The sequence below is a fragment of the Myotis lucifugus genome, unplaced genomic scaffold, assembly GCF_000147115.1.
Source record: "Myotis lucifugus unplaced genomic scaffold, Myoluc2.0 scaffold_19, whole genome shotgun sequence".
NCBI classification, from domain to species: Eukaryota; Metazoa; Chordata; class Mammalia; order Chiroptera; family Vespertilionidae; genus Myotis; species Myotis lucifugus.
Genome location: NW_005871067.1, coordinates 301,001 through 323,314, shown reverse-complemented (window position 1 = coordinate 323,314; position 22,314 = coordinate 301,001). Strand labels below are relative to the sequence as shown.

At 48.1% G+C, this 22,314-nt stretch overlaps 1 protein-coding gene across 4 annotated transcripts in view; it reads left to right on the top strand.

Annotated features, from left to right (window-relative positions):
* SLC7A1 (solute carrier family 7 member 1) overlaps nt 1-22,048 on the top strand; it is a 38,436-nt gene extending 16,388 nt beyond the window's left edge. For 2 of the 4 annotated variants that reach the window (XM_014452865.2, XM_023751119.1), the window contains 10 exons: nt 2,331-2,489; nt 4,468-4,642; nt 8,278-8,399; nt 8,990-9,212; nt 9,955-10,094; nt 12,806-12,908; nt 14,569-14,786; nt 15,048-15,214; nt 15,854-15,962; nt 17,453-22,048. In XM_014452865.2, coding sequence (XP_014308351.1) covers nt 2,331-2,489; nt 4,468-4,642; nt 8,278-8,399; nt 8,990-9,212; nt 9,955-10,094; nt 12,806-12,908; nt 14,569-14,786; nt 15,048-15,214; nt 15,854-15,962; nt 17,453-17,556 — 1,520 coding nt within the window. In that variant the 3' untranslated portion in view covers nt 17,557-22,048. The remainder of the gene's footprint in view (nt 1-2,330; nt 2,490-4,467; nt 4,643-8,277; nt 8,400-8,989; nt 9,213-9,954; nt 10,095-12,805; nt 12,909-14,568; nt 14,787-15,047; nt 15,215-15,853; nt 15,963-17,452) is intronic. The other 2 variants (XR_002828412.1, XM_023751120.1) reach the window with 2 other exon arrangements.
* Nucleotides 22,049-22,314: the final 266 nt, after the last annotated feature.

Sequence of the window (22,314 nt, the reverse complement as noted above, 5' to 3'; positions counted from 1 at the left end):
CCTCCTTTTTCCTTCTTCCTTTTACGGAAGGCAGAGGCACCACTGGCCCTCCAGCTGCTCTTGGTGTTCATGGTCGGGTATGCTGGGGTGTCGAGGGGACAAGCCCGGCCAGCAAGGAGGTCGTTCCTGTTAACATGGAAGGCATAGAACCATGGGATGTTTCTAATTAGTTAAAAAGGATTTAGTCTCTTTTAGTGAAATTTATTTTGACTACTAGAGTAAAGTTATCATGGACATAGGAAGATGGAAGGATATAGAAAAGCATGAAGAAGAAAGCAGAAATTATCCAATCTGAGAACTGGGAGGTAGTAATTCTCTCATTCATTCATTCTCTCAACAAATATTTATTGAGCACTTGCTCTGTGCACGGCATTTTGCTAGATATTAGGGATGCAATGAAGAAAAAAGACAGTCTCTGTTCATGAGAATTTACTGTCTAGGGATTTGACCATTGTTCATATTTTTGTGAATTTAAATGCATATTTTTGGCACAGTATCTCTCTTTCTGTATAGAACAATAGGTAGTAAACATGCCTCACAGTGTTAACTATTTTTCCATAGTAACATTCCTCATGGTTGTATACCATTGTATTGAAACAAACACCTGAATAAAAGAATAACCAAAGGATTTGCATGGCCAGTTCACAGAAGTAGAAATACAAATAGCCATTAAACATTCCACTTATATTGTACCAGGCTTTTTTGTAGTATTATCAAAAGACGGTAAGATGTGGTAAGTTGAGCCTCTGAGTAATGGGAATATCATGTGCGGTACTGTGTGTGGCCTCTGTGTGGGGCGCCACTGCCACACACCCAGGCTACCTTCCCTTTCAGCCCTGCGCTGTCTGCTCAGAACCAACCTGGTTTACTCCTCCAACTTCCAAAATAAATTTCATAACAATGAAACTTGTAAGTGCAAACGCTCACACAAGCTGAGGTGTCTCGGTGGGAATGCAACAATTTTAGATGGGCTGTTGTGTTTCCAGAAGATTTACCAGGGCACGACACAGGAGAGCGTGAGGCCTGATAGTCCCAGAGTACAGATGATGATGCTTTGCCAGAGCGCCATTGGCCTGTGTGGGGTCATGCATGTATCATGTGCCACTGCAGGAACTTCTCACCCTTAGCTGCTGGGGAGGGCAGTTTTTCCAGCCAACATGGGGTTTTAAAGCCCTGACTCAGAGCTGGGGGTGGGGGAGGCCAGGCAGCCCCTCTCAGCCAGCAGGGTGGGGTTCGGGAGGCCCATCAGCAGTGAGCCGGCCTCTGGGGGAGATGGGAGACCATGTGTCTTCACTGGGTTGTGGCCTTGATGGACAGATTTCATAATAGGCGAGCTGCTCGGCACAAAGAAATGTGGTTTAATTTTTGAGTTGTTGGGAAAATACTTATCATGAAACCAAATAGCAAAATTGAGTCTGCAGGTCACCCTGGCAAGCAAACTCCTGAGGGTGATCCAGACCGCAATCACCAGCAAGGCCCCCTTTGAGAAAGGAAAGGAAAATGCTATGTGTGACTATTGGAATTTTAGCGATATTTCCTGAGGAACAGTACTAGGAAAGCAGGGACTTTATTCAGATTGAGAGAGAGGGAGAAGGAGAGAGCACAGTCAGCTGTTGTTGGCATTGGGGGTGCTGCCTCCATTTGCGTTCCTCATGGCTGGGGTGCAGGGAGAGAACTTTGTCTGCCAGCAGGTGCTTGGGGACCCGTGGCTGTGAGCCCAGGGTCAGGCACAGAGTGGCAGAGGTGAGAGTCAGCCGCGTGTGATGCCCTGGTCTCCTCTTGCCGGGAGAGCAGTGTTCACCAGGAGCGTCTTGGAAAAGGAGCTTCCGAGAAGGTGCACACTGCTCACTGCGCCCTGGGAGTACCTTGAGCCATCAGTTACGTGGCTTGCCATCAGTGTTTCTTTTTTAATGAAATAAAATAGGTAGAATTGGATAAACACTCTCTGAGTGCCTCTCAGGTAGCAAGGGGTAACATTGTTTTGTAAATTCTTTACTAATAATTTGGTTATATGTATGTTGAGGGTAACATGTTCTATAAAACTTTTATTAATCATGTAGTTATATATTTGAAACACATGTATACACGTGTGTTAGGCAGCGGCAGAAAATACATTTCCCCCCCAGGCCCTAGAAGCTTCCTTGAACTTTTCACTTCACTGTGAACACTGGTTGACCCTCTTCTGAGTGTGCATGCTGAGGTCTGCCTGCTGCAGAGTCCCATGCACCATCTGAGACCCCGCACGGATGCTGTAAACGTCCAGCTTAATGACAAATGCTTAGTTAATTGCTTTCTTTCACGTTCCTCTGATATGTGTTGTTTTGTGACAGGTACTTCAAGTGTGGCAAGAGCCTGGAGTGCAACGTTTGATGAGCTGATTGGCAAACCCATTGGGGAGTTCTCTCGGACACACATGTCTCTGAACGCCCCTGGAGTGCTGGCCACAAACCCAGACATCTTTGCTGTGATCATAATTCTCATCTTAACAGGTACACCCACACAGCGAGAGGGCCATCAGATTGAGGCAGGGGTCCAAGAAGGCAGGTTCCTACTGGGGGTCTCTAGAAAGACCAGGTTTTCTTCTTTTTCTCTTTCTCCCCTCCACCCCTATTTTCTTTCTGTAATTAATACAGATATCTTTTTTGTCTTAATGACTTATGATACATTCACAGTAGGGCTGGCCTATTTAATAGCTGCCGAGTTGTGTGTCATTTAGCTAACAGAACCTCAGGTGTTTATGTGACTATTGAGTAACATTTTTTTAGTACTTCAGGCTTTTTGTGCAAGTGACTCAGGAATACACTGTTGACCCCGTGATAACCATTTGGGAAGGAAAGTTGGTGTTCATCAGCCAGGTTGAGGTGCAGGGACGAGGTCTGTCTGGAACACTAACAGGCGTCTGGGGTGTCAGAGACGTCTCAGTTGGTTTTACACCTACTGGTGGTCAAAACACCCTTTAAGCAAATAAGTTTTATGACAAAGTTATGGATACAGAATTTAAAAATGCCTGATAGTGCTTGCCCATAGCTGATAGCAGCCTCTTCTTACATGTATCCGTGTTTCAGCCACTAGGTGGGGGTTTTGCTGACATAAACATTAAGTTGATGAAATGCAGATAAATTCTCTTTTGTGGTTAGAAAACCTTGCATGGCTTTTAAAAACAACCCATCTAATTTCGCCCACTATGTAATTGAAATCATTTTGCACAGGCCAGACTCAGCAGTATTTCTGGTCCAGTGGTAGGAACATGTATCAGAAATTAAGTTTTCACTACTCAGATTTTCATAAACACGAGAGGGAGGGACACAAAAGGAAAGATACAGCAGAGTGTGGTGTCTTCCCTGTGATGAATCATTCTATTCTCTTCTAATGTCTGCATTTCAGAATTCAGTCTGTTATGTGAGCCTCTTTTAGAGGCTCAGTACAAGAAATTTGTGCACTCGGGGTGTGGGAGGGGGTCCCTCAGCCCGGCCTGCACCCTCTCGCAGTCCTGGAGCCCTTGGGGGATGTCCAACTGAGGGCTTAGCCATCAGTCAGACATCCTTAGTGCTGCCGCGGAGGCGGGAGAGGCTCCTGCCACCGCTGCTACGCTTGCCAGCTGTGAGCCCAGCTTCTGGCTGAGCTGCGCTCCCCCTGTGGGAGCACACTGACCACCAGGGGGCAGCTCCTGCATTGAGTGTCTGCCCCCTGGTGGTCAGTGCGCATCATAGCGACTGGTCTTTCCGCAGTTTGGTCAATTTGCATGTTAGCCTTTTAATATATAGGTTGTATAAAAGACACAATGCAGAGCGGCTATCTCAAATCATAAATTGTGTCGTGTGTTCACTGGGTACTTTTTCATGCCTCTTTTCTTGCTGACAGTTTGCACAGAACTCACCAGGTGGCATCTTTATCCCAAGGTGGTCCTGCGTTGTCATGTGGTTTCTGGGCATTTTTATCACCTGGTGTGTTTTTTAATGTGAGTTACGAGCTAGAACTAGTCCGGCCTAGTGCTTATGGGGTGGCAGTTCCACAACCACAGACACTGTCATTGCTGATGTTGCTAACACCCACACGGCGATTTGAATAATTTCCGATCTGAAAAACTCATTCTACTAAGAAACTGAGCAAAGTGTCTCCTTGGAGAAACTAAAATCCTGCTCCTGAGGGTGGTTCTCATAAAATACTTTAATGAGGGGGAGGGTGCAGGGAGAGGTGCTCATTTCATCTCCTGGGGGGCTTGATGCCCCATCTCTGCAGCCTGGTGCCCCCTGGATGGCGTCCTCATAGCATTGTTAAACGTCTTGATCACTGCCTCTAGAAAGATCACGAATTCAGCCCCATCCCCAGAGGCTCACAGAAGTCTTTAGAATTTGATGCCATGTGAGTTCTTCTTAAGTCATCGCCCTCATTCCCGTCCCCATCCCAGGAAGGATTTGCCTGGTATGAGGTTAATGCTCCATGTTTCCTGTGTATGCACATTTTCAGGACTTTTAACTGTTGGTGTGAAAGAGTCAGCTATGGTCAACAAAGTATTCACTTGTGTCAACGTTCTGGTCCTGGGCTTCATCGTGGTGTCAGGCTTTGTGAAAGGATCGCTTAAAAACTGGCAGTTCACGGAGGAGTATTTGCACAACAACTCTGGTCTCCTGTGCTCCAACAAGTGAGTTGCTCCCTCTGCCCGTCCCTCGGCGTGTGGCAGTTGGTGTATATGGGGGATGGAACTGGCTAGAACCATACGAGTCTTTTTTGCAGTAATGTGATTTGAATTTGAACATTTTATTAATTTTGTTTGTAGTGACATAGCTGAGGGTGTTTTATTGGTTTAGAATAAATTTTATTCCCCTCAACTAGACCATGGTATGACAAGGACGCTTATGGTGAAACCAGAGTTCTCATTCTAATTCCATCATGTACACAGTTGAGGATCACTGTCAGACTCACTAAGTAATCCCTTTTTCTCTTATTCTGTTTTATGACCTTCTTCTGAGTTTTGTGATCAGAAAAGATTTTCTCTGCAATACGATGGTGATACCACTTTATTTCAAAATGTTTAATAACCCAGAAAAAGAAATATGTGGAACTTTTATCAAAGTTTTTCAGAATTACTAAAGTATCAAACTGTGATTCTAATAATCTCTTTCTCCCACACTTGACTTGGGTTGTATCAGCCCTGAAAAGCTGTGGCCCCATCCCCCTGACCTGTCTCTGGCTCAGGGCACTCAGGGTTAGAGGCAGGTGATAGGCGGGCTCACAAAAGCCAGATAATCATAATGTATCTTTTTTTTTTATTTTTTATTTTACTGATTTTTTACAGAGAGGAAGGGAGAGGGATAGAGAGTTAGAAACATTGATGAGAGAGAAGCATCGATCATCCCCTACTGGGGATGTGCCCGAAACCAAGGTACATGCCCTTGACCGGAATCGAACCTGAGACCCTTCAGTCTGCAGGCCGAGGCTCTATCCACTGAGCCAAACCGGTCAGGGCCATAATGTATCTTTTTTGTCAGATTTTCAGGTGAAACTTAGGGTCCTGGGATGGAGAACAGGGAGTGTGGTTTTGCCCATGAATCTATTTTAATTACTGCTAAAGGTTAAACTGCTCAGATAGAGATTCTTCTAAACTGTGGTAGCTTTAAAATGATGTCTCACGTCCCAGAATGAGCGGTTCAGTTGGCCGGCCAGAGAGGCTGTATATAGGCTTTCAGGGACCCAGGTCGTGGCGCACCTGGTTGCTCTGTCATCTCTGAGGATGCTGTCCTTACCTACCTGGTTGGAGCTGGGCTGTGGGTGCCGGCATCATCCAGCTGTCCCAGAAAGGGAGCACGTGTGGAGCAGAGTGTTCCCAGTGCTTTTAAGGACAGATCCCGGAGACACACGCTCCTCTGCCCCCATTCCCCTGCAGAATCCAGTAGCCAGCCACATGTAGCTGCAAGGGAGGCTGAGGCACTGGGGGTCTGAGTGGTCACATGCCAACTTGGTTGCTGGTTGTTAAGGGCCAGGTGCCCAGTTGCCTGATTAATGGGCAGGCATTGATGTATGACTAGTTCATGACCAGACACCAATAGGAAACTATTGAATTAAGTGCACGAAACTTCACTAACTCTAATATTATATGGTTAATACTTCAAATAAAAAGAGCCTTTTAGTCTTTGGGGACTAAATCCTATTACAGAGAAATGAGGACTTTTAATACATATACCCAAACATTCCTGAGTCACATTTATGCCAAATTTCTTGGTGCCCATTCACTTATGGTGGAGTAAAGCCAAATCAAAAATCTTTGAAGAAACAGTCAACTTTGAAAACCTTGGGTGCTGTCTTACTGGTTGCTGTTTACAGGTCAGGAATTAAATGTTTCCTAGTTGTCAGTCAAGATTTAATTTTATGGTTTTTATGAAGAGGTTGTCCATGCCAGCTGATGGTGTGTACTTTCATCAGTCATCCTTACCCTGAATGTCCTAGCAACAATGAACTCTGCTGGCCTCCCAAAGTGGCGTTTGTGGCCCAGCCCTTGGGCCTGTGTGAGACCCCTTTAGCTACATCTGCCTCCAGCCCTGGGACACGCCATGGAGGGCAGCGAGTCGGCCACTTTAAGAGGTAGAGTGCAGTGGGACAGGGACATGACTTGCTTGTTTATTCTTCCTTTTTCTTTTTTTAACCAGCTGTAGATTTGTTTTAATGACAGTGGCCACACAGTCTTTCATGAAATAGTTTGTCTCTCTGAAGTTCTAAGGCATTACCCAAAAAAACCATATCGCATGGAGGGGCTTCATCATGTGTGGGTTAGGAGGCAGTTCCCACCACACCGTGCTGCGATTGTAGAAGTCCGCTCACCAGGGTGTCCACGTTCTTTGTGATTCACAGAGCCCATGGGAGCGGCTGCGGTGTGGACTGTGGACCACCCTTTGCTGACTTACCTGTCCTGGGCTGTCTTTTTTGTGCCGGGGTTGGTGGTTTATTTCAGTAAATGACAAGCTTCCGTTTCAGTCTGGTAACAATTTTTTCCACATCTAACACTTGTGCATTTCTTGGGGTTTCCCCCAGGTTGCTACTGAACCACTGTAAGTCCCACAATTAGGGTCTTCATGCTTCACATCCAGTGGCTCCATGGCAGCTTCTGGAACTGAGAAATGTAATTATCCCAGAGGAATCAGTAAAAGGTTAATCCTCATTGGAAAGTAATTGGGTCCAAATTATTTGTTTATTTCATTAGCTCATTGATAAATCAAACTGAAAGCAACTTTGCCGAAATGAGTTGCTAACTCAACCTCAGTGCATCAGTGCTTATAGAGTTGGAATATTCTTTCATTCCTGTTCTCATGTTGGGAGGCGAAGTGGTCTGGGAGGAGGGGCGGTGGGGAGGTGTGACCGTCCTCGCCCTGGGGGCTCTGTGGTAAGTGACAAGAAGCCTGCAGCCAAGTGGAAAATGTGGCCACAGGGGAGGGCTGGAGCTGCACTTCTCAGACAGAAGGAGCGGGGCTGCTCTTCAGGGGGCTGAGGCTTACGAGTAGTTGGTGAGAGGCAGGGCCTGTGGTAGACTGATGTGGGAGAGTGCTGCCCAGGCGAGTCCCGGCAACGGCTGGGATCCAACTGTTGAAGCTTAGACGTAGTGTTTACTTTAGAGTCACAGGTTTTGATCCATTGGGACTGTTTTCTGGATCTTTAAGGACTTTGGGGTTCACAAAATGTGCTTGACTTTGAATTCATTACTTCAGCAAACAACTGATCCCCGCCCATGAGCCCAGCTGTGCTAGGCACCAGCCTCCACCTGAAGCATCCCAGCTGCTTACTGTGTGTGCGTGGGTGCTTAGGAAACATTGTTTTGTTGACTGAAACTGAGCAGTTTTCAAACCTCAGTGTCTTTGGAAATGCTTGTTTTGAGACCTGAGTTACTGGCAAATACAGAGACTTGCAGTTCGTTCCTACATCTGGGGCCCCTGCACTGCCTGGCTCCATTTCTTTCTCCAGGATTCTGGGGGAGAGGCTGCATTTGTTGGTTCTCCTCTTTCCTGAGGATACCCTGTCACAGTCCCTATGTTCCATCCCCACCCCACGTCTATATTTAGAAGAGGCTTCTGGAAAGGGCATAGTGTGCACCATTGTGGTCTGGGCCACACCCTGCGGAGGCCTGTTGTCCACAGAGTCGGACGCAGTGGCTGGCGACAGCTGCCAGGGGTCATGGCCTGAGGGTCTGGAGCAGTGGTCATAAGTCAGGGGGTGGCTGTTTACAATGGCTTGTCTTTGGGACCATGAAGCTAGTGTTGTGATCTTTGCTGTGACTCGTTGTTTTCCTAGTGAGACGAAAGAAGGGAATCCCGGTGTCGGTGGGTTCATGCCCTTCGGGTTCTCCGGTGTCCTGTCAGGAGCAGCCACCTGCTTCTATGCCTTCGTGGGCTTTGACTGCATCGCCACCACAGGTATGCCCGAGCGCTGTCGGGAGCCCATGCCCCGCCCTCTAGCTCTCCAGACAGGCCCGCCTCATTGTACCCACGGGTCACTATTTTCCTTCCTGTGGGCTTGTGCCAGTCACCAAGCTTCCACACCTGAGTAATGTGTAGATTGCAGCTTCCTGCTGATCTTTCCTACCCTTATCACTTCCCCAAGTCCCAGGTCACAGTTCCTGGCAGGAAACTGCATCCTGAACGTGACTAACCCTTCTACTAGAATGGGATAATGACAGACAGGGCCGCAGCCTGACTTCATATCTGTGCATCATCCGGGAGAAGCGAGGCCATTAAAAATATTGTCATCCTGGCGAATTGAATAGTCTAGGCTCCATTGGACCTCCCAAATCTCCCTGCCAAAGGAAACAAGTCTTTTCCTTGGCGGAACCATGATATAAAGGCCGAGAACACCATCCAGGGCCTAGGGGTCATCTGGTCTGTGTTGCAGAGGGCCACCCTGTGTTTCCAGAGCCCAGGAAGGCATTTGTGGTGGCACAGACTCCCTGGACACTGACAGGCCTGGGCCCTCATGGTTTGTGGTTGTCCCTCCTGGCTGTTTCTAGGTGAAGAAGTCAAGAACCCCCAGAAGGCCATCCCCGTGGGCATCGTCGCCTCCCTCCTGATCTGCTTCATCGCCTATTTTGGGGTGTCGGCTGCCCTCACACTCATGATGCCATACTTCTGCCTGGACAAGGATAGCCCCCTGCCTGAGGCCTTCAAGCACGTGGGCTGGGACAGCGCCAAGTATGCGGTGGCCATTGGCTCCCTCTGTGCTTTGTCTACTAGGTGAGGCTTCTCAGATTCTTGGGTTGATGTCAGGTGTGGTGGGCCAGGTAAAGCTGGACACGCAGGTCTGCTATTAAAGTTACTTTTTTCCCTGGAAATGGAGCCAGTGCCTCAACCCTGATTCTCTGGCTTTTCCTGGTTGCTATTAATCACCCAAGAGTCATTCGTGTTACTGATCTCCTTGAAGAACCCGAGGCCCACTTTTTTACATCATCTGCTTAGCAAAAGACTTTGTGTCCCCAACTTTGGCCACTGGACCAGGCCAGCTCTTTGAACACTGCATTTTGGCCTCAGTTTGGCCATAACATGGAGGTAACCTTGAAAAAGGGAGAGTGCCTTTTAATGAGAGGCATGTTGCCCTGGTATGTCCTGTTAGCCCACATGAACATTTACTATTTGTAAATGTTGATTTACCATAGAGACGTCCTCATGAACGCTGGGATGCTTTTATTTTCTGTTTGAGTCAGCTGGAAATAACTAGGAATAAATGTAAAATTTCACTTCCAGAAAAATGACTAGTTTGTGCTGGTTTGTTAAGCTTTTCCTATTCTTAGACTTATACATACTCAGAGTAGTGCTTTTTGTAGGGTTGGTGTATGGAATTCTGAGGTTATATAGCTTGGTGGTGGCAGTCCTGGTGAGAGTCCAGGGCTCCTACTCCTCAGGTCAACTGGGCCTGGTCAGATCCTGGTGCCTTGGTTCCTGGGAAGCTCCTCTAACTGATGCCTTTTCTTCCATCTAGCCTTTTGGGTTCCATGTTTCCCATGCCTCGAGTTATCTATGCCATGGCTGAAGACGGACTGCTATTTAAATTTTTGGCCAAAATCAACAATAGGACCAAAACACCAGTAATCGCCACGTTAACCTCAGGTGCCATCGCTGGTAAGACCTGGAACTAATTTCACACACTAATATTTCAACAGTTAAGTCATTATTGTTCCCTAGGGAAACATCCTGAATTGTACTGTGGTCTGTGAGAAATTTTAACTTTTGTTTTCTAGCCTTAGACCTGGTTTATTGCAAGGTAACTGCCCTTCCAACACAAGGCAGAGGCCAGTGCTCCAGAGGATGTGATGGAATTCCCAATAAGTTTGAATTCTTCTGTTATTATTGGCCCGAGCTTAGGATACACATGGTCCCTCAAAGCCATTAGTCTTCTCCTTTTCTGAGTGTCCCTGAGTAGATTTTGGTAAGATGACATCTTGCATTTATAAGCCAAGTGAGAGTTTGTGTTATTACTAGAAATTTAGTGTCCTTGTATCTTAGCCTGTGAATTCCCTGGGAAACGAGGATCCCTTATGATTGGTGTTGTATAAAATGTACCACTTTGCCCTGCCCGGTGTGGCTCAGTTGGTTGGAGCTATGTCCCATGCACCAAGGGGTTGCGGGTTCAATTCTTGGTCAGGGCCCATTAGCTGGGTTGCAGGTTCAATCCCCGGCACTTTGAGCCTATGTGATGATCTAGAGGCCCCAGATTAAGGAATGGCGGGGGGCCGGAGGGTGGGGGTGGGGGAGGGCGGGGCTGAAATTGATTTGCACTGCATGCTGTTTGTTGTATACATTTCCTCCTTTAATGACTGGACTGCATTTCGTAGCAGGAAAGGCAGGGTGATCCCATTGTACAGAGGTGGACGTGGAGGCACAGAGAGGTGAAGGCCGAATGCAGACCCATAGTGTAGATCTGGCTCTTGGTTCCTGGTTTGTTTTTATGCCAAAGAGGCTGGCTCCTTCCAGGGTGCGAGAAGAGCAGCGGGTCTTTTGGTAAATTAAGTCACGTGACACCAGCCAGTTTGTGCCATAGGGACTTGTCAAATGGCCATTGATAGGACATCTTATCATCTTAAATGAACGAGTTGTTATTAGTAGGATTTATGCAAAGTGTGCCAGACTGGGGACTGGCCCTGAATCACAAAGTGTGCTTCATTTTGTGGATTAACATTACATAATGGAAGAAAGCTAGCTTTTTATTATTTACTAAATTTGTCCTGTAATTCTACATTTCTTTTTTATTTGTTTTGTTTTTTGTTAATCCTCACCCAAGGATATTTTTTCCATTGATTTTAAGAGAGAGTAAAAGGGAGGGGAGGAGGTTGGGGGGAGAAGGGAGAGAGAGAGAGAGAAAGAGAGAGAGAGACACACACATTGATGTGACAGAGACACATCGATGTGAGAGAGACACATTGATTGTTGTCTCCCGCACTTGCCCCGACTGGGGATGGGGATTAAACATGCAACCCAGATACGTGCCCTTGCCCCTTCAGTGTGATGCTCCAACCATTGAGACACATTGGCTAGGGCTGTAATGCATTTTTTAGAGTGATCGCGGTGGTCAGGTTAAGGGACACATGTCAGAATACAACCACTATATTTAAGGGATTAAGGCATTGGAAACCATGAAAATTTTTTCAGTATTTACATGTAATTTGATTATATTAAAGACTGGCCTTAATTTCCTTCCTGTGCTGATTAAAGGAAATAAAACTATCATCATTAAAGTGACTACAAAGTACATTCACTAAACTTCTTTTTTTGGTGGGAGTCTAAATAAGTATTAGGTTTTCTAAAATCACTTCACATTGAAGACGCTTGTCTCGGTTTCTCTGAGTGGGAATGCAGGTGCTTGTGGTGTGCATAGTAGGTCACCGTTCTATTTACCTGGAAGTCCTCTTTGCTCCTAAATCTTATTATTTGTTCACAATTTAAATTTGTTTTAGCTCCAGTGATTTATAGGAGCTTGAGAAGTGTTTGTGGAAAAGCAATGGTTTTGTGTTCTGCTTTAACTTGTCTCGATTGTGCATGATTTGAAAATACCCCAAAGTAGACCTAGCCAAGTTATTGTTTAAATGGGAAACAACCTCTATACGCATGTAAATACACATACACATTCTCACAAAAAGTACAAAGAATTTTCAAATAAGCATGCATGTGTTGTTTTTTTTTTAAGTGTGGTCATGGTGAAGGGCTTGAAATTGTTTGGGAATAACACTGCTTTCCATGCTCAACTGTCTGGGTCAGGAGCCTCATCCACCTCCTCATCATTGTTGCTGACAGATGCATATGTCTTGGATGATCTACCAGAGACTGTTCTTACCTCTTCAATGGTGTATAGCATGTTCAACGAGTGCTGGGAGGATGATGGATGAATAGATGCATGGCTGATGGATGGATGGATGATAGATGGGTGGGTGGGTGGATGATGAATGGGTAGGTGGATAGATGTACAAGATTTGTCTATGAGTCAGCATAATATAGAAGAAGAAACACTGGACTTGGAATCACAAGAACCTAGTTTAAATTCTGACTTTTCCATCTAGCTATGTGACCTTAGGTAACTCTCCCAACCTTGTCTGAATTTCAGTTTCTCCATCTGTAGTGTAGGGGTAGCTTGCAAAGTTACCATCTGTTGAGGACTGTGTACATGATTTAATCCTGAGCTTTTCTTCCTGTAAGCATCTTTCCATGGAAGGGCCTGGGGTTGGGGGGCAAGAAAAAGAAGCACCTCTGTGTGCTCTGGATTACAGGTGGGTGGTGGTTCTGGATGTCAGTATGTGTAGAGGGCCATCCATGGATCCTGATGTCTGTCTCCTCCCCAGCTGTGATGGCCTTCCTCTTTGACCTGAAGGACTTGGTGGATCTCATGTCCATCGGCACTCTCCTGGCTTACTCTTTGGTGGCTGCCTGTGTGTTGGTCTTACGGTATGTATGGCTTTTCTGGGTCCCCTGACAGAAATGCACATGAACCCTCCTAGCCTCTTAGCAGTTCAAATTATTGCTTTATACAGTGCAAATTTTAGGTTATTGATAACTCCTTTGGGAACTTCCCAGGAGAGGGTGGGGATATGGTGGTTGAGAGCCTACTTATAGAGAACATCCATGAAAAGATTCAGGGGTGGCCCCACCTCCTTCTATCATGTGCCCTCATTTTTCTGGCTGGATGTTGGGAGAATAGAGACAGGTTCTCAGCCAAGCTGCTGAGCCTGGATCTTGGGATCAGCTTTTTTGAAGGTTTTGGTGATGATTTCAATGTGGTCCAGCTTCTTGGGACAGAGTAGACTGGGGACTGGCCCTGATGAGAGTTGGGAGAATCCAATGAAACTTAGGTCACTGTGATGACCTTCAAAACTCAGCTTACTGCGGTGCTTCATTGCACACTGCTGGAGAAAGGAGTTCCATTATATGGTGTGGGATGGCTGAGGTTGATGTTCAGGAAGACTTTCCAGGTTCTAGTGATAATAAAGCAGCCCGGGCTTAAGCTTGGTGTCTCGGCTACTCCAGAGCACCCCAGCAAAGCATACCTCCTGGTGCCAATTTTTCTTTGTTCTGGAAGGACAGGGCTCTGCTTCCCAAGTCCCAGAAATGGCCCAAGGTAGCATTCATCATGAGAACATGTACTCATGGAGACTCTTGGTGTTGGTCGCCTGGCAGGAGCCTCCGTGTTTCTTTCCAGGCATTTGTACTCACAAGGCCATTACCCCGTTTCTCATGTGTCAGCATCTAATGTATGTAAAACCTGGGTTGAGCCTTGGTGGTGATTGTATAGGATCAGCTAAAACTAGTTTACTACCACTTATTGCTTCCCAAGGGCTCAATGCTGCAATCTTCTCCAAGGTCCCACCACCTTCTTAATTGACCTCATGGTGTTACATTTAGTGAATCAGTGAAAATATGGTTAATATCTCTATGCTTACTCTTAGACTGTATGCAAAGTAATTCATAAGGCACTCTGTTTTCCAAGACTGGTGGAAAAGATTTGAGTTTCATTCATTTTGGGTAGGAGGATAAGGGGCCTCATTTAAAATGACTGCTCCATTTGCAAGTAGCTTGTATCTTGGAAATCATGCCACTGAACTCTATAGATTTATTAAGGCCAAGGCATTGGAGTTTTAAAATAAATTGATCCAATTAAGTCTCACAAACAATATCTCAAAGCCATCAGCCTGCAGACACATTTCTCCAGCTCTCTGCACCAAATAGGATCCTGATGTTGCTTTCTATTTCTGTCTGTGCATTTAGTTCCCTGCAGCCTGGTTTTGTTGGAAGTGGCCTAGTATCTTAAGTTTCCAAGAGCTAGTGCTACTCTCAGGGCCAGAGAAACCATCTCAAGACATTTCTCTGGGCTGGTTTATGGTGGAGGTCAAGTTGTCTCAAAACAGAGACACCAAAGAAGGCTGTTGCCAGAAGGCGAGACCCAGGTCTCCTCTGTTTCCACTTTGCCAGAGAAGACATCATTCTGACCATCTTCTTCCCGTTTGATGCCTTGTGTCCTGGGAAACTTACCTTTGAAGGCTTACTAAGAACCTGAATCATTACTTGTTCTTTTGCTTAATGAAAACATGTTGGTCACATTTGTCTGCAGGTATCAGCCAGAGCAACCTAACATGGTATACCAGATGGCCAGAACTACCGATGACCTGGATCAAGTAGACCAGAATGAACTGGTGAGCACCAGCGATTCCCAGACAGGCTTTTTACCAGAAGCAGAAAAGTTTTCTTTGAAAACATTACTTTCACCCCCAAACATGGAGCCCTCCAGATTCTCTGGGCTAATCGTGAACATTTCAACCAGCCTCATAGGTAAGAGCCTGCCCTTCCTTGGAATGTGTCTGGGGTCCTGCTTGTTGGCATTGCATGGTTTCTTGTTGCTGGGTATGGGGGTGGGTGTCAGAAGTCCTGCTGCTGGATGGACTGTGCTACCGGTTATTCTGTCCTCATTGCAGGTGATGCCTACAGAAATAGAGCCTCCCTCTCCATAGGTTTTGGGGAGCTGAGGATATCATGGGAACTTGAGAAATGGCTGAGATGCATCTCTCTTTCTCTCTCTCTGTCTGTCTTCAGCAATTCTTATCATCATCTTCTGCATCGTGACTGTGCTTGGAAAGAAGGCTCTGACAAACGTGGAGTTGTGGGCCATCTTCATGCTCATTGTCTCTGCCGTCCTCTGCTCAGTAGTCACGGTCATCATCTGGAGGCAGCCTGAGAGCAAGACCAAGCTCTCGTTTAAGGTGAGCAGCTCTGTCTGTGCTTCTGCAGGGAGCGGCCCGATGGGACAGACCCCGCATGGGCTCTCCCAGGTGTGGATGTTTGGCGGGAGGTGCTTCCTGGCCAGCCTCAGGGGAACATGGGCCATGGGCACAGACAGTGCCTGGTGGGGACCTGACCCTAGCTCTCAATGGTGTAGCTCCACCTCACCCACCGGGGCATCTCACAAATGCCATCCAGGTGGATTGTGTATCATCACCAAGCCTTGGAGGTACACTTTTAGATTTTACAAATAATAGAATAGTTCAACCTAAGAGGTAAAGTGGAATCCTTCTTCTAGCCCCTGCTTTAATGGGAACATAGCAGGAGTGGAAAATAAGAATAGAGCTTTCTTCGGCAACTAGTTGCTTAGACCCAAGCTCCCGCCTGTTAGGGTTTGCCTGCATGGGGGTGTATTTACGTTGGAGGAGTTGGGGGTGCAAGGGTAGGATTGGCACTCACTTCCTCTTCCCAATGTAAAGATGGTAGCCCATATGAATCTCAGAGGTCCATATAAGTGTCAGGTGCAGGATGTTTTCTAGGTCGTTTTGTTAAATGATGCAAACAGGTGCCAGCTCCAACTCTGCTGTCAGGGCTGACGCTGCCACCTTGTGTCTTCGCAGGTGCCCTTCCTGCCAGTCCTTCCCGTCCTGAGCATCTTCGTGAATGTCTATCTCATGATGCAGCTGGACCAAGGCACCTGGGTCCGGTTTGCGGTGTGGATGTTGATAGGTATGTCCCTTACTCCAGTGTCTCCTGAGACCTCCCACCCCTGCTGATCACTCATGTCCCTGCTACTTACTTGGCAGATGGCTAATGTCTTTGAACCTCCTCAGTTCAGATTTCAAAACACAGTAGAAACACAGGTAGTCAACAGTTTTCTCTCAGATAACAAGGAGCTCCCGGTAGGTTGTGGGTCCTTCCCTCTTTTTCAGATACTTTTCATTTTAATAGCCTCTTGCCTGAAGTAGTTATGTTATTGGGCAAGAGCTTGAGGTTAACAAGAGCAAGGCTGTGAGCATGAGCCTGCTGTCAATAAAGCACCAGTCGTTTCCACCCCGTGGGAAAGTCGGGACCTCACCTCTTTTCGTGGGCGGTGGGCACTGGCAGGGCCTGCAGGGGCTTGGGTGTCACCTTGTGGGTGCTGGTCCTGTCTGGGACTGACCGTGGCCTGGCCTCTCTCTGGGCCTCTGCCTCGGGATAGCAGGAGATGGATCAGGTTTCTTCCTCAGTGTCCAGTCTGAGTGCTGATGAGGGGCGACTGGCCTTGACCTATGTCCCTCCGTGTCCCTGACAAGAGCAGAAATCTCAGGACCAGGTTCTGCTAAACCTCTCAGTCTGGGGCCACACCTTCGGGTAGACGGCTGCTGCTGTGCCATCTCCAGGGTGGTACTTTGCTACCCCATTCTCTGCAGACCCCTCACTCCCCTCAGAGTCTAGCCTGTGTTTAGCTGGACAGGCATCTCCTGTGGAGTCATTCTGTGAGAGCTGGCTCAGTCTGCGCTCAGCCCACTGTGACCATTCCTTGAGACTGCAGAGCCAGGTGCTTACTTCCTGCCAGAGGTGCAGGGACTGCTTCTGAGCATCCCTATGTAAGCGCCTGGCTTCTGGGCATGACCTACTTCCTGTACTTTTGGTAGCTGAATTGAGTCCTTCCTTTAAGGACCACTCTCCTTATGTCACCAGCAAAAGGGTGGCCCCAGGGCCACCTGGCTCACAGTCTCTGGACAGTAGTTAGAATCACAGATCGCTGGACCAGACTGATTCGTATGGTACACTCATTCCCAGGTGACCCGAATGCCCCTGCAGTGGGCGTCACTTACACAGAGAAAAGGAGCAGCCAGGACCGTGCGGACTGCACGGAGACCCACTCTGGCAGGGAGAAGCACGGCTTCTGCAGTGTCCGTCTTGACCCTTCCGGTGGCCACAAGCCCCCCAATTAGGTGGTCAGTGGATGAACCTGAGGGATTGATGTCCCTTCCAGGGGCCCCCAACTGAGCAGTTCCCCCTGCTCAGGAGCTTCCCTGGTATGATGCTCTCCAGAGGGTCACCTTTGCTGGACCTGTTTGGAGTCGTGTTGTTTCTTTAAGTATAAAGTGTAGAGAGTGGTGGCTCAGCTCAGAGCAGGCAGCGTGGCGAGGCTTTGCTAGGCCCCAGGCTGCGCTGTCTGCTTCCTTGGACCCCATCTGCTCTGTTCACTGCTCTCTGCTCTTGGCCTGCAGGCTTTGCCATCTACTTTGGCTATGGGCTGTGGCACAGCGAGGAGGCATCCCTGGTCGCTAAACAAGCAAAGACTGCTGATGGCAATTTGGACAACTGCAAATGACGCACAGCCTCATCCACGGGAGGTGACAGCAGCCTTGAGGGATGCCCACAGAGCACCCAGAAGCACCTTGTTGTCTCCGCCAATGCAACAGGACCCACCCACAACCACAAGGCTCCTGAGCAGCAGAAGGTGCACTGCCTGGACTGCAGCCTCAGCCCACATCTCGAAGGGCCTGCCCATCTTGCTCTAGGGCAGGCTCACCAGGCCGGTTACTTTTGACAGCTCCCTTCCAGGGCCACTTGGCTGTGGCTGGCCACTGCATCTCCTAACTTCCCTCTGAACGAAGAAAGCAGCTCCTCCTGCCGTGCTGCTGTGGCCCCAGGCAGGATGGAGATCTCCTTCTCGTTACTGGGCATCCAGGGCTCTGTCCCCAGGCACCGTTCTGGTATTGAAAATGCGGCTACTCCCGACTCACAGTAGCCATCTCCCCGCTCAGCCTGGAACAGCCGGCCATCAGTACAAGATGAGTACCACAAAACAGTATGCCTCCACAGGCCCGCCCTGAGCCAAAGGACAGCTTGCTCCAAAAGAAAAAACAAGGACTGGTTTTCTTTTCCTGTCCCTGCCCTCTGAGTTGTTTCCAGAAGGGGTCTTAGTGTGACCCCTTCTCCACTCTGCCACCTTGACAGAGCAGGAAGACAGAGTGGGTAGGAGGCAGGGCTGGGGGCCGGCTGCACTCCAGAACGCGTATGCACGGGGGACCTCCTTCAGCCACATTCCCGCCGGGCCCAGCCTGTTCTTGCTGCTCTGGCATCTCATTGCTGCTGTGTCCTGAGCAACTGGAACGTGACACTGTTTATGGAGGATCGGCCTCAAATTAGCAGCGCTCAAAACACCCTTTTCCGTGGGTCTCTGCCGTTCACTGAACCCTGTCCTCTGATGCTTGCGGGTCAGTGTTTGGGGTCTTGTAAGGTTCCCAGGACAGGTGTCCGCTCGTTCTGAGGTGATGATGACCGTTCCTCCCCACACTTGTGGCCCCTGCCACGATCTCGTTGGCCCTTCTCTCAAGTGTAATCAAAGTGAGTCCTCCTGTTAGTTTCTGTGAATCACTCCACCAAACAAGCTGGTGCTTAACATTAACTTGGAAAATGGCCAAATGATTAGCCTGTGCCATCAGTGTATTGTTCAGAGTGTGGGGCCCGCACACTCGACAGTTGGGGTATATTGCTGTCCCTCTGTCCAAATGCCCTGGGTTTGTTTAGAGGTTTGTAACCCGGCCCAACCCCCTGCTCCATACGTCTCCACAATGAGCTGCTCTCTGCGGCACTCACAGGCCGCAGCTGGAGAAAACAAACACCAGTCCCATCGTCCTCGTCAGAGTGTAGTCCGGGAGACAGGAGGCCCTTGTTGACGGAGGTAGAGGGAGACAGACATTTCACACAACACGGAACATGTAAATGCTGCTTTCAAAGCTTATTTTCCCATTTCTTCCCCCCTGGCCTTTGGCACAAATCTGGTAGAAGCTGGTAAGTTGACAGCACTTGTCTTTTGTCCTGCCCAGAAGACTCTTGGAGAAAAGTTTGAGTTTGTCAAATAGCCAGACGGCTAGGCCGGCCGCTGGAGGACGGCTGGGCAGTCAGCCTGCCGGGGCAGGGCCCTTGGTCAGGCCCCAGGTGGATTTCCAAAGAAAGGTATTTAAATTTATGTAGATTGGTGCTGTAAACTATTTTGATAAATATTAACTTATTTTGTTTGGGCTTGGTTGTCTGCTGTTTTCTTAGGCCTGTTAGCTGTCTGCGCCATGTGGCTGATATTTTCCCACATAAAGAACTGGAGGGAGGTGTGTCTAAAAGAGAATTTTTTTTTTTTAATTTCTCTTTCTGGTTGAAATATCCATGAATTTTCTGGGTGAGCAGAGAGCAGAGAGCAGTGAACAGAGCAGATGGGGTCCACGGAAAGTGCCCAACAGACTGTGATTACAGTTGACCTTTTCACTAGCAGCACCCATCCTTCTGCAAACTGGTGCGATTCTCCTGCACTTCTCACGGATGAGAACCTGCCGACAGGCCAGGCGCGGCCCCTCCTTCCGCAGCCCAGAGCCAGACCTGCTCTCAGATGGCACGGGGCTCAGGCTAAGGAGAATCCCTCACCCTCCCTCCAGGCAGAGCCCCAGTGTGGGGCAGGGCCCCCGAGGGTGACTCAGACATAGTGCACGTGGTCCCTGCACTCTTGCTGAGAGTAGTTGGTTCTCTTCGTGTCTGAGGGCCATGACATAGGGATGGTATTGGGGCTAACCTCTCAATGTGAATAGACTCAAAACACCTCATCCTGCCCCTGAAACACACACATACACACACACTCAGGCAAAAAGAAAATCCACCGAAACTGCTCCTCCCACCAAACAAGAATAGGATTGTCAGTTTTGCAGCTCGGCCAGTATTTCCCTACACAAATTTCACACATCTGGAGACCCTCTGGGGATGTTGTGTCTACTCATCTGTGCCCCAGCCCCAGATGCTGAGGAGGGAAAGACCCTTTGTGCTGAGTAAGTGCCCCTTCCTGCCTCTGAATTCCCATCGCATGTTTCCAGGGCCTGAAAACTCACAAAGGAGCAAATTGGAGCCCCAGGGCCTCTGCTGAAGAGGGAGAGGGAAGGGGTTTCCAAGGAAACAGCCGGCCTCTGGGACCTTCCAGAAGAGGGACCCTTGGCTTCTGCACATGCCCCACCCTGCCCCATCAACTCACACTCCCTCGCCCCAACTCTGAGCTGGATTTCTTTTTCCAAACCAAGAAGGAGTAGTGATAGAGCCATCTTTTCCAGGCTGTTTTGGAAGGACTGTTGCCAGAACCCCTCACATCTTGCCCACCTTTGGTTTTATTCCATTGTGTTATCAGGCAATCAGCCACCTGCTCCCATGTGCTGATGTGTGTTTTGGACACCACAGGTCTGCCTCCTGCTGTGTGTTCCCGCCCCAGCTCCCAAGGCCCTGACACACTGCCCTCTGCCCCTGTGGCAAGGCCTACGTTCACACTTGGACGAGGCACCTGGCCCTGCCTGATCCTTGACCGCTGCAGTGGTTCTGCTGCATGCGTGGGGGTGGGAAGGCGGATTCTGTCAGGTGTTCCCTCCACTCCCACCACTAAGGCTGTCTGAATTGACTAGGTTTTGCAATCCCAATAGGATGGCCTCTAACCTAACATTGGAGACAGACCTATGAGGTCAGGGTGGGAGGCTGGGTTCCTTGGGTGAGTGTGGACACACCTCACGGAGGCCCTGCCCATTAGGTAAGCTCACTGGCATTTTGGGGACCTCTGCCTAGCTTTGTACCAGGCCCCACTGTTACACATCTAATACACGCCATCACCATGAAGACAGGCCCCATGACCAGCGTGTTCCAGGATGCATGGAGAGGGAGTGTTTGTGGGCACATCCATTCTGCTGGGCGAAGGTGTGTGATGCGTATTTATGGAACTGGTTAGTTCCCTTTCAATGGAACTAGATACGTTATGTATAATCTAAACTATATCTGTTTGCCATCATAAGGAGAGTATTATACTTAAGGTTCTTTGGGGAGAGGAGATGTAGATTTTGTCAGACTCTCCTGGACTTTTTTTGGTAATGAAATGCTTTATTACCATCCAGTGGTGTAAGAAGCTGAACTCTGTATTTCCTCATCGTCATTGTGATGCCTGAAAATTAGGCCAGAAAATGTCAACTGACGTTCATCTCCGTCACTATAATCCAGAGTTTTGTGCCCATTGCTTGCTGAAGTAGCGCTCTCTTTCAAGGGGACATGGACTGACCAAGAGTCTCAGGCGCAGTTACCAAGGAGCCGTCCTGGATCGTTCTCCAGATGTGGAGCTTGAGATGGACGACCTTGGCCGTGAAGTCCAGGCGATTTTCTCAGGGTGTGAGATGTCCGCAGGCTCAGGAAGCAGGGCTAGGAAGATGCACTTAGACTTTGCTAATTTAGTAACAAGGTATGATCTTGTGTTTCTTGATGATAAACTTTTTAATTTGAGAACTCATTCTCCTATTTGAGAAGCTATAATATATATTTAAAATAAGTTTCCTGTTTAAGTTGTGCCTTTCAGCATCACTGGGTGCAAGGAGCACCAAGGGTGATGATCCCCATGGGGGCTGGCTTATCACCAAACCCGAAGAGCTGTGGTTTCTCCAGTGAACGTTTTCTTCTATTGAACATGGAGCCATTATTAAATGAGTTTTGTTTTTTATTATGTAAATTGTAAAGTATTTTTTGTTTGATGCTCTATTTTTCTAATAGTTTTCTTACAATTATGATACTAGAGTTAGATTTTAACGCTAACTGCAAATCAGGTTGGTCTCTGCTGGTCCCTCCTGTTTTCACTTTAAGAACAAGCATAGATGTTGCCCATCACTTTTTTAAAATGTGAAACTGCATCCCATTTTCGCTGACAACACTGTGCATCGACAACTTCTTACTGTACTTGATGTTGTAAAATCAAACTGTTTTGTGGTACATTATCTCATGCTTCTGCAAATTCTAATAAATTCTGTAGCTTCAGTGTGCACGGTGTCCGTCTCAAGAATTCCAGCAGCGTTGGCCAGGTCCCCAGGAGTGGCAGTGCCCCACCGAGAAGTCCAGATCCCGCGCTTTGCTTCTGTAGTATCTTCCTGCCTCCCCACAGGCTGGTGTTCTATCGCCTCCTTCAGCCATTGGGTGGAAATCCTTATTCCAACAATAAGCTGGGAAACCCAGAGCCAGGAACCCCTCATTTATGATCCTCTGTCGCTGTCTCCCCGCTGCCCACTCTCCAGACTTGGCTTGGGTTTGG